The sequence below is a fragment of the Neophocaena asiaeorientalis genome, unplaced genomic scaffold, assembly GCF_003031525.2.
Source record: "Neophocaena asiaeorientalis asiaeorientalis breed wild unplaced genomic scaffold, Neophocaena_asiaeorientalis_V1.1 scaffold114, whole genome shotgun sequence".
NCBI lineage: Eukaryota > Metazoa > Chordata > Mammalia > Artiodactyla > Phocoenidae > Neophocaena > Neophocaena asiaeorientalis.
The window spans coordinates 8,654,207-8,665,890 of NW_020173116.1; the positions used below are offsets into that span (position 1 = coordinate 8,654,207).

Sequence of the window (11,684 nt, forward strand, 5' to 3'; positions counted from 1 at the left end):
AAATTAATTTATGTATATTTGGCTGCATTGGGTCTCTGTTGCTGCACGTGGGCTTTCTCTAGTTGCGGTGAGCGGGGGCTACTCTTCATTGCAGTGCGTGACCTTCTCGTTGCGGTGGCTTCTCTTGTTGTGGAGCACCGGCTCTAGGCATGCGGGCTTCAGTAGTTGTGGCACGTGGGCTCAGTAGTTGTGGCTCACAGGCTCTAGAGCACAGGCTCAGTAGTTGTGGCGCACGGGCTTAGTTGCTCCACGGCATGTGGGATCTTCCCGGACCAGGGCTCGAACCCGTGTCCCCTGCATTGGCAGGTAGATTCCTAACCACTGTGCCACTGGAGAGGTCCCTCAATTTAGTCATCTTTAAATGGAGACAAAAATTGTAAATATCTGATGGTTATTGTGAAGATTAAATGAGATGAAGTGAGTACTGGGTTGAACATCACATTGTAAAGGTTTTATAAATGTCAAGTACTTAGGTTTTTTATACTTTGTTTTAAAACAAGATTTTGGGGAGTTACTAAAACGTGTGCAAAATTATAAGATTAACATAGGGTAAATGAGAAAGCCAGAGTTAGGAGGGACACTGCATCGTTAAAGAGAATCATGAGGGTTTTAGCTTTCTTACATGGGATACCAACTTGGCCATTCATTCATTCATTTGCTGAATCAGCGCTTAACTTTGAGCAGCCCTTGGGAATTCCCTGGCGGTCCAGTAGTTAGGACTTCGCGCTTCCTCTGCTGGGGGCCCAGGTTCAGTCCCTGGTCAGGGAACTAAGATCCTGCAAACCACGAAGTGTGGCAAAAAGCAAAACAAAACAAACAAACAAAAAAAACCTTTGAGCAGCTCTCAGCATGCAGCATATACAAAGGAGTAAAAGACCTTGTTTGTGCTTCTGGTTCGGACAACTAGCCCGGAGAGATCCAACTAAAACACAGTGTGGCAGGAACTGGGAGAGAAATGGAGGAGGGCACGTGTGCCAGGGCTTGCCTGGGGGAGTAGCCCTCCCATACCAGCTGGGTTTGCAGTTACTTCCTGGGGGGTCCTGATGACATATCTGCTTTGTGTTCATGTTTCAGCAACCACTTTGGAGCTGAATGTGACAGAGCAAGAAGATGGCCAAGATTAGCACCCAATACTCCCACCCTTCCAGGACTCACCACCTCGTGGTAAGGACCACGGACAGAGATCTCGATAGCATTGAGAACGGCCTCAGCAGGTAGGATGGGCTTTTAACTTCGTGCCTGGAACAGGTTATTTCCGTAGCTGATCTAGACCTGTGGGAAAGACTGCCTTAGCCTGTGGGCAAGTGCAGGTCGGAGGGCGGGCTCTGTTCACAGCACTCCTTCTAACTTCATTTTCCATGTCCCTTACTCCTCACGACCCACACTGAGGTAGTTTTTATTCTCATTTTAGAGATGTGGGAAAATGAGGCTCCAAAAGTTACATAACTTTTGTAACTTTTTTTCTAGAAGGCAAGAAAATGAAGACCGTTATGCAGCTGATTAAATTCTACTGTAAAAATGTCCCCAAACTGCCACACTTTCCCTTGTATACATCAAACATTTATCGGGCTCTGTCTGTGCACCAGCCACCGCCCTGGGCACTGGCTTCCAGGAGAAGGCCAGGACTCAGCCGTGCTCATGTACCTGGGGGGAGTGGGCCGTGCCTTGCCAGCAAAGCCATCGGCCCCATCAGTGACATCCCGACACAGGCAGCCACATGGAAACTTGGGGCTTTGAGTTCTACTTCTAGCCCTGTTCCTAACTTACTAGTAGACCTGGGAAAACTCACTAACCCCTCCACGCCTCAGTTTCTTCAACTGAAAAATGGAGCAGCATTGGGAAATGGGAAATGGGAGAGTATCTATTTGGTGCAAATGGACTTACATTCTTATGTCTCTTAAATTCTCAGTGAGTTGAACAAGAAGAAGCTTTATTTCCAATATTTATGTTATTTTTGTCTCACAAGTATAACACTCAAAACCTCCCTCCCATGAAAACTGCATATTATCTGACGGCCCAAAGTGCAATTACAGTCCTCAATCCTCGCATCCCTGGCACTAGGCCCTCCTCCATCGTTTCTCCTCACTAACTTATATATGTCACTTCCTCTCTCAAATGCACATTTGGTTTTTCCTACGTCTAGGTGCTTTGTCCCAGCTCCTTAGCAACTCAGCTAATAAGTGATAGACAGCAATTTCCCTATCTTTGCAAACTTACGTAGTCTTTGGACCTCCACCTTCTGGAATTCAGGCAAAGGAAGGAAATCTCAAAGCATGGCAACAGATATTCCCTCCAACTCTTTTAAGTTGGTGCTTGGACCCAGGAAATTTGATAGACTCAGGGGCATCAGAAATTCTCACCCTACTCAAATTTCTCCCTCCTAACTGGCCGACTGTCAATACTTGTGTTCCACAACTGAGGACTCCTTCCTTTACGTTAAGGCATTGCCCTTATTTAAAAGGAAGAGGAACACTATTAGGACAGTTATCTGCTATTAAAACTTTGGTGTGCGTTAATAGTTTCTTTCCCACACCTGAGCTAATAAAACCCCCTGAAGAGGGGCTTCAAAGAGGATTGCGGTAGAGGGGAGAAAAGTCCCAAGCTTGGAGCACAGCAGGAAGTCAGGCTCCCTGGGCAGCAGCAGGCTCCTGGGATCTTGGGCCCAATGGGAGAAGGAAGAAGCTGTTAGGATCAAGAAGAATTTGAAGCAGATGGAACTTTTCCCCATTGCTCCCTTTTGCCTCGAGCGGGACAAAACCAGAGCATCTCGTGGAGCTTCCAGAGTCCCTGGAGTGTCAGTCTGGCTCCGCCCAGTGAGAAGCCGGGCTTGGCGAGTGGGCTGGGGCTCCTGCCCAGAATGCTTGCTTGACCCGACACCACCACGAGCCAGCTCTGCCCGACTCGTCCTGGCTCTGCCTCAGCCGGTGGCCGACAAGCTCCGTCTGGCTTGCGGGCTGTTCAAGAGCCTCTGGCTTCCGAGAGCCTCGCTCTGGGCTCACACTGGGTCCATGCACGCTCCGGGGATAGGTTGTCCACACAGCCAGCGCTCTGAAGTGATGCTCTTGGACAGTACTCTGCCATCTCACGGGTGAGCAAATGCCCTCCCATCCCCCACCCGCATCCCCAGGCCAGCATGGTGACCAACAGCACAGGCTCGGGGTCAGACTGCCGGGTTTGAAAAGTGGCTTTGAAAAGCTGCTCAACAGCTCCAAGCCTCAGTTTCCTCATCTGCAAAATGGGCTAGTACTGACCTCAGGGCAGAAATGAGGGTAAAACAGGGTACCCCTGCCACGCAGTGAGTGCTTCATCGGTGCTCACTGCGGGTCTTGGAGATGCTGCCCCTCCTATGGGCCTTCTCTAGCATCCCAGCTGAAGCCTTCTTCACCTCCTCTGACCTCAGATGGCCCCAGCTGTCCCGACATCTGGAACGGGCCATTTCCTGCCTGTGCCTACATCAGGCTATCTCAGCCTGACCACTAGCTGAGTCTCAGTGCCCTCCACTTGGGGCCGTGCCCAGCTACATACGTGGTAAAAGCTTGTTGACAGATTAGTACAGAATCCCGTGGAAACACTTGAGAGGTTTCAAAAGGAGAGAGAGGAAAAATGCTTCCTTCGTGAGAAGCATTATCTCATGGAGGCAGGAGTGGGTTAACAGACAGAAGTTTCCAGAATGGCTCCTTAGCATCACCAAAGATTGAGAATAGGAGTTCAGGCTGAGGGGAGCAGCCTTGGGCCGGAAGGCTGGGTCCAGAGCCCTCCCCTGCTTCCCAGAGCAGCCCAACATCTGTCAATTCCCAGACTAGTTTTCCCTGTAAGATTGATTTCAGCAAAGGACTCTGGCACAGTCACATAAAAATTTTAAAGTTTCAAATCACTATTTGCAGGGAGGAAATGCTGTTTGAACAAATCGTAGATCTTTGCCTTGAAATTCCAATCCTTTTAGAAAACTTTTGGGAGAAATAATTATGAATGTGTGTCCTTAAATATTAATCACTCTTTATCCTCAATGATATCACACAGCTGTGCTGGGAACATATGCATTAGGAACATATGCATTTGCTGAGTGCCCCCCAAAGCGGGGAGTATCATTTCCCGACCCCTGAGACATCCCGCCTCCCAGGTCCTTCATCAAGTTAGAGACCCAGGTTTCTGTTTCTCTTTTTAAATCGCTGGGCCCATTTTCCTAGTGAAGAGTCATAAGGAAGGATGAAAATGTTTCCTTTGAACAAAAAAATTAAGTTTACACCTTGAAAAGACCAGAAATAAAGATGTCTTGTATTTTGCTTTTCCTATTTAGATCTGTTTGGGTGACTCAGTTATTTGAGAGCTGGCTGGCATATTTTTGCAGATACTGCAATAGAGAAAGACTTCACAGTCTGCCACAGAGGATTGCAGCTGGGACCGAGGGCACCCCAAACCCCAGATCAGTCTCCTAGTGTAGCTATTTTAGGTGAGCTTTTGGGCATAAGGGGTTGTGTCCTACAGAGAAGGAGTCTTCTTCATGCTTTACCCTGAACAGAGCCCAAAGCAATTTCCACAAAAGAAAACCATTTTCAACCTGCTTCCGCAGGACCCAAGACAAAAATGCAGTAACTTCAGTTCCCTGGTCACACGTGGCCGGGACAGTACCTGCCCATCACTCTAGTTCCTCAGGGCTTGAGAGCAGGAAAAGTAAAATAAGGTATCATCTTCTCCACCCTTGTTCCAAAAGGCCACTTCTGTTTCCTCTTAAGTCCCCAAAGTCACTGAAAGAAGACACCAGATCCACAGAGCACAAAGTTAATCACCAGTTCCCGTTCTGATGAGAACCTCTGCTCCCTCCCAGTGACGAAAAAGCTTCACCTTGTGGACATTAATTCCTCTGTATAAATAAACTCAGAAGATGAGCTTTACAGGTTGAAAATGACCTTGTCTTTCAAAACAGTCACTTCATTTTGTTTCACCAGTTGCCCTTGATCTTGCTAGTTACTAACTTCACAGGGCTTCTTCCTGCAAAGGCACCATCACCACGGAGAACCGGAGACTGTGGGTAGAAGGCAACTTCATGTTGTCCTGGCCTGGTCTGCTTGTTTTACAGAGACTGAAGCCTGTCGAGTCCTGAGCCAGCTCCGGGCCAGACAGTACCTGGCCCGCACTCTCTCCTGCCTCTGTATTTCCCTGGGAAGTTCTGGATCCCTGATCTTGCACTGATTGACAGAAGTTTCTCCCTTTTGGCAGTACCTGTGTGTCCTTGGGGACACAAAATATCACCTCAGACATTTGGTTCCTCTCCTCCTAGCCAATCTCCTCTTCCATTTACCTCGTAAAATCAGTTTCTCTGAGGAATAACTAATTGGGTTTGCTATTTAAATACCCCCAGGCATTTAACGAGGGTAGAAACTATGGAGCTGGGAGAAAGACAGCAGGGTAGAACTCTGGGCATCAAGAAACAAGTGGGGAGATGCATCAAGAAGAAAAGACCCCTTGGGGCCCTTGAACTTACATCGTATAAGACCCTTCCTATTCTTCACAGCTAAATGTGCCTTTCTGGACTTGGGTGTTTGACCAATACTTAAATCAATATGAAATCAATTTTTCCTTTGTTTTCTTTTCGAAGACCAGGAAAATTAAACTCAGGGAGGGTAAGTGACCAGCCCACAGTGCACTTAGTTAATAGGTGCTGGGTTAGGGATTCGAACCCAGGCCTCCGGGCTCCCCACTACGCCACCTCCCCTTCATGTAGGTGTCAAAGGTCCAGGCCACTTGCAGTAGCTCTCACTGCTGCCAGCTGCAGGCCTGCTTTGAAATCTGGGGTGAGTTCTGCCCTTCTCACCCACCCACAAGCCCTGATGTCATGGGCATTGAGTCCTTTGCTGCTAATGCAAATAAATCTGGCCTCAGGATGTACCCCCCCATCCCCCCGCAATGAACAGAATCCAGACTGGTCTCAGGATGTACCCCCCCATCCCCCCGCAATGAACAGAATCCAGACCAGGCAGAAATGCTGGCCCACCTGCTCCATGCCTAGAGCTCCCTGAGGAGGGAGCTGCTCGTGGGGGCAGAACACCTCATCCTGGGATTGCCTCTAGATCTTCCAGGCACACATTCTGTGGCAGAGCTAGAGCCCAGCTGTTAGTTGCTGCCCGCACCCCAACTCCCCACCCCCAAGCATGCCAGCTGCTAGGATCCAGGCACTGGAGAGATGGACTCACTTGTCCCCCTGCCGCCTCCTCCTCCTGTAACTGACCCGGGTGCCTTGCAACATGCATTCCCACCTTTGCAGTACGCAGAATATTAGAAGCTCAAGGGTATTGTAGCTTCCTAACTTCAGCAGGGCTGCAGGTAGGGTCTCTCATATGTATAAGGATGAGGTGTGAGTGGTCTCTTATGAGTATAGAGAATTCAATTAGGCGGTTTGGAAATAAAAAAGCCATGCCCACATTTGTGCAGCCAGGGGAATCAGAGCCATGTCTCTAGTGGCATGCCACAGGGCTCAGCTCTCAGCCGTGTCCTATTCAACTTTTGCTTTAATCAGTGCCATATATGAAAATACAGAAGGCAGATTCATGGAGTAGGTGAGAGCAGGCTTTGAAAGGAGATGGAATGGCATACAAATCTCAGCTTTGCCACTTGGCTGTGTGACCTTGGGGAAGTTACTTAACCTCTCTGAACCTCAGTTTCCTCTCATACAGTTTTTATGTGGATTAAGTGATCAAATGTATGTGGCTGACATACAGCAAGCAGTCAATAAATGGTGTATACTTTGGGTATCACATCTGTGAATGAGACAGAGTTGGGAGGACCCTGCATACCAAGGGTGCCAGAACATCAAGTGACTCAGATAAATGGGAGAGTCCAATAATTTCCAACAAATCAATTGTACATGCATAAGACAAGGCCTTCTGGCTTAGCAGCAGCACATGTTATAAGACATTGGGTTTTGGATGATGGTAGCTGGTGATGGGGCACCAAAAGCATGTCTTGGGCTCCAGTGACAGCAGGGTGGTTCTCAGTCTCTGTGCCCAGTCAGGCAAGAATACAGGAACCTGCTCACAGGAGAATGACCATGACAGGGAAGAGACTTGAACCTGATGAGGAAAGGCTGGGTGAGCTGATGCGTTTAGCCTGGAAAAGCGAGGCAGCACAGGTGTGAGAGCTGTCCCTTCATGGAAGGCGGTCTTTTAGAAGATGAAGTTGCCTGACTCCGCGTGGTTCCAGAAAAAAAAAAAAAAAAAAGTGTATCCTCGATATGGGGAAGCTGAGGGAGAGAAGAACCTGCCGGCAATCAGGGCTGTGCAGAGAAGACCTGGAGGAGCCATGGAATGGTAGTGAGCTCCCCATGCTGGAGACGACAGGGAGGTTGCAGAAAGGAAGAGGCAGCAGCTTGGCGGCTGAGATACAGGATTCTGACTTCGAATCACTCACTGGGGAGAGATAGAGCCTTTGCCCTGACATTAATTCTTGCTTCTTCAACCGTGTTGCCACCTTGTTAAGAAGGCTGATTAGGCTGGAATAGGTCATGTGATCGAATTAATTTGTCTTGCCTGGGCTCTCCAAGACTCATAGAATGAAGTGCAAATCCCTGGAGGCCAATGCCTGGATGGCTTTTAATCAGGCTGATCAAACTTCAGCCCTAGGAAGTTTTAAAAGGAAGGGAAAAAAGGAAAATTACACCCCAGCAGAGAGGTCTTATTCCAGGAAGTTCAACAAACACGAGGCTCTGCCGTTGCTCAGACTGAGCTGTGGACACCTGTCCTATGCGTGCTGTTGCTTTTCGCCCTGAGTTGCACAGGTGAGGTCCCCGCCCCCCTTCCCTCCGCATTACAGGGGACACAGGTTAGGGCTTGGCAAAAGGGCACAGCAGAAATGGATTTTCATTTGAAAGCACTACACAAATGCACGTGGAGGGCTAGGCCAATTCCTTACAGTATCGCCGGACCCTCCTCTTAACCAGTGGGCTCCCGCAGTACCCACACACTACAACAGAGGGCGAGGGAAGACCTCTTGAAGGAGGCGGCACTTGATCCGACTTTAGGAGATGGGATTTCGGTATGCAGAGATGTGTGTGAACCAAAATCCTTGTTCTGGAATCCTTGCGTGGAAACAGCTGCTGTGGCTCCAGATGCAGGTCCGGGACCTCCCCACCACCACCCCGCCCCCAGTGCTCTAATAAGGACCATTTGCTGCTGGCCTGCCCTTTCCACCTGGGCTATGGGCAGTAGCCTCCTTGTCATAAAGGAAAAGCCACTTTTTCCTGAAAGCCAGGACCTGCTGGCTGCTGCTGGAGTCTGAACTGAAGTGGGGAGCTCTGGGGTGAGGATCTGTGACAGTAGCTTTCCTCTTTAAGCAGGGCATCTGGCCGTCTCGGTCCTCAACGTGTCCAGGAGGTTGGAAATCAATGTCAAGGATGAGCTTGAAATCAATTTTGCTTGCTGCATATTTGATTTCCTAGGACCCACTTGCCATGTGAGGAGACACCGTCAGAACTGCAAGAAGGCATCACCATGGAGACCAGAGGACTGGCTGAATCCAAGCGAAGCTCCTTCACCAGCCAGGGGCCCGCCAGGTAACCGACCAGTCTCAGCCCTCACCTTGGGAAGGGCAGACGGAGGCAGAAAGAAGGTAGATAAGTCTCAGGAAGAAATGGTGGTTGAGGGTAGGGTTGCAGATTTGGAGAAGAAAGGGGCAGGAGAAGCGGAGTCAGAAATCTATCAGGGAGTCATTTCCTCTTGGGTCAGGTGTTCCGAGCTCAGAAAAGTCTAAGAAAAACTGCCTCTATCTGAAATTGCTCTCATAAAAAGTGATATTGAGGTATGTGCTCAATTCTGGAAGAATTCAAGAAAAATAAAAGCCAACCAGAGAAGTTTCAGAAAAGAATTCAGAAGAAAGATCAGCCAGCCGTGGGAGACCGTTGGGTGGATCACGGTGGCACACAGAGGGCAATCGTGGCTCTGTCGGAAATAGCCCCTGGCAGGTCCTCACTCGTATGGGTCTAGACTTCATAACTTACGTCCTCGCAAAAGTATTTGAAAGATTAACTAGGCTCCGAGCTCTGTCTCCCTTCTGATGACATCTGTCCTCCGGCTTCAGTAGCTGTACGACCTGGAGGAAGTCATTTCACCTTTCACGTCTCATCTAAAGATGCATCTAGTAACATGAGGGCTGCGGCAGAGCCCACTCCTGCCCCACGACGGGCGCTCAACAAATGTTGGGCTCATTATTTCCTTCCACTGATATATTTTTTTTTTACCAAAGCCAGAGTTTCATACAGTCACGTGTTCTACAGGTTTTGCTTAAGAGTATTGGAAAAAAATTAATTTATCTAGTTATTCTTCATGGTTTTCATTGTGGAGGATTATCTAGCCACTTACAGCTGGGCATTTAAGTGATTTCCAGTGTTTTTTGTCTTACTAATAAAATATCTTACTAATAAAAGGCCTGTTGATCGTAAGTTAGAGAACACCTTCAACTAGCTCAAATGAAAAGGGTAGGGCTGGGGCAGGGGCTGGTGTAAGCTAAGATCCAGGCCACCTGGTGGAAACGGAGCCAGTGGGGCTCATAAGGGGCCGTGGGGAAGCAGCTGCCTTCCCTCTCTCGTTCCTCTAGCAACACTTCATGATCTGTGTGCTTTTTGCCTGCGTGCCTCCTACGTTTCTGGCTTTCTCGGCTCACACCTCAGCAGGCACAGGCTGAACACAGCCTTCACCATATGATCCTGAGTTGAAACACCCAACCCCATCTTGGAGTGGTTTTTAGTTCCGAGGCTCGAGTGACTCTGTGGGTCAGTCGTCCGTCCCCGAGCCTGTTGGCTGAGGCTGGAGCTCCGGGGAGTATGACCTTGCTTCTCTCCCTCAGCAGAGGGAGGACGTGGGTGTGGGGAGTGTCAGAGCGGAGAGGTTGGGCTGGGCAGGCACCTTGCCATTCATCTGCCGCGGCCGCTGTGAGCATCTCTGTTCGTGGCATGTTGCCTCACTTCAACTTATCCCCTTAGGCTATGGCCACAAGTGTGTGATGGGGATCAAGGTGTGTGACAATTCATGACTCCATGCCAGGTTGCTCAGAACTGATTTCTTGGGGACAGTGGCGTGCACAGTGGGTGCCCAGTCAGGAAAGCTGAACTCCAAGAAATAGTTGAGTCTGTCTTTCCGTTCCCCCCTGGCCAAGACGGGGAAGCAAGAGGCAGGGCTGAGGGAAGCTTTTTTACAGAAAACTGAAGCTAAGATGAGCTCTGGGCGTGGACTGCCTGGTCTCAGGTGCTTGCGGCCCGGGTGGCGTCCGCTCCAGGAGAGAGGTCAGGGCACGTTGCACAGGAACTTCTGCACAGGGCTGGGGAGAAAACAAGAGTTTGTATGAAGAGCAATTCATAGGACAAGGGTTGGGGAAAGAACCTAGGTTGTATCTGGGTGCTTGTTCCTTTATACCTTGCTCTGAATTTTATCACTATTCGGAAATTGTATTTTTTACTGTGCCTATGCTTACCAGTCGTAACAAAGAGCTCTACATGGGACAGAAAGAAAGATGAGCAGAAAAGCTTGCTAAATGGCCCATTGGCAGGATCGTGCCTTTGATGGAGTCCAGGTGTTAAAGGGACAAAGCCATAATGAAGAAATGTCCCTTATGGAGGAAGCTGCATCCCAGGTGGCAGAGGTGGAGGGAAGAAAAGGCTCTGGCGAGTGGGGGCAGGGGGTGGCGTGCAAACCTGAGACCGGCCCTGGGACCCACATCCTGCCGGCATCTCTGCCCCTGCCCCAGCCCTCTGGGAGGGGGCTTCCGTCTCCTTCCGCGCCGGCCTCGCTGCGGGTCTGTGCCCTTCCAGGTTGTCACGCCTCATCACCTCGCTGCGTGCCTGGGCCGCCAGTCACTTAGGCCACGAGGACCAGAGGCCTGACTCTTTCCTGGAGCGTTTCCACGGAGCCGAGCTTAAGGAGGTGTCCAGCCGCGAAAGCCATGTCCAGAACAACGCGGGCAGCCAGGAGCCGCCAGACAGAGGGAGAAGGTAAGGGAGGCGGGGCTGCCTGCCCCAAACGGGGAGGGAAGCACCTGCTGCCCCCTCCGTGCAGTGTGGATACCCGCCGCCCCCCGGGTGGCCGGGAGCACCAGTCCCTCAGCTTTTCCCTGAAGAAGGGGTCTGTCCTGGAGGAACACTCATGCTCTAGGAGTCTCCACACGAGCCCAAGAAGCCCTGCAGGAGCGGAAACCCTTTAACCAGAGGCCCCAGCCTCATGGGCAGCTGACCCTGTCCTCCGCGGAGCTCCCGCTAGCGCCCCCTGGAGTTGGTGCTCTCAGAATCGCACCCGGGACGTTAGCCTCACCAATCTCTCCGTTAAAGGACCCTCATCCTACTCACCTTGCACTGTGATCCGCCTTGCTAAAAAACTGGGGCTTTTGTACCACGAACCTCAGGGAGTACCTAGATGGTACCCACAACTTTATGGATGGGTATACGTACATTCTTCTGGGGAAAAGGTCCAAAGGTTGGTTAGAACTTTGAAGGGGAACCATCCTCGCCCCAGGTTGGTTTAAGAACCGTGGGGAGCACAGTAGGTGGGAGTAGGGTGGGGGATGAGGAAAGTGTCTGCTTTCTAGTAGGAGAAGGGTCTGCAGAACAAGGGCTCTGAGCACCTTACACGGCCCCCTGCCCAGTGGGGAGCTTGTGGCTGGTGCTGTCTGGTGCCTGCAAGTAGAGAAAGCTGCAGAGGCTGGAC

At 50.3% G+C, this 11,684-nt stretch overlaps 1 protein-coding gene across 1 annotated transcript in view; it reads left to right on the forward strand.

The window, feature by feature from the left end:
- CNGA3 (cyclic nucleotide gated channel subunit alpha 3) overlaps nt 1-11,684 on the forward strand; it is a 44,903-nt gene that overhangs the window by 15,117 nt on the left and 18,102 nt on the right. The window contains exons 2-4 of the mRNA XM_024743937.1: nt 1,075-1,214; nt 8,432-8,545; nt 10,796-10,975. Coding sequence (XP_024599705.1) covers nt 1,111-1,214; nt 8,432-8,545; nt 10,796-10,975 — 398 coding nt within the window. The 5' untranslated portion in view covers nt 1,075-1,110. The remainder of the gene's footprint in view (nt 1-1,074; nt 1,215-8,431; nt 8,546-10,795; nt 10,976-11,684) is intronic.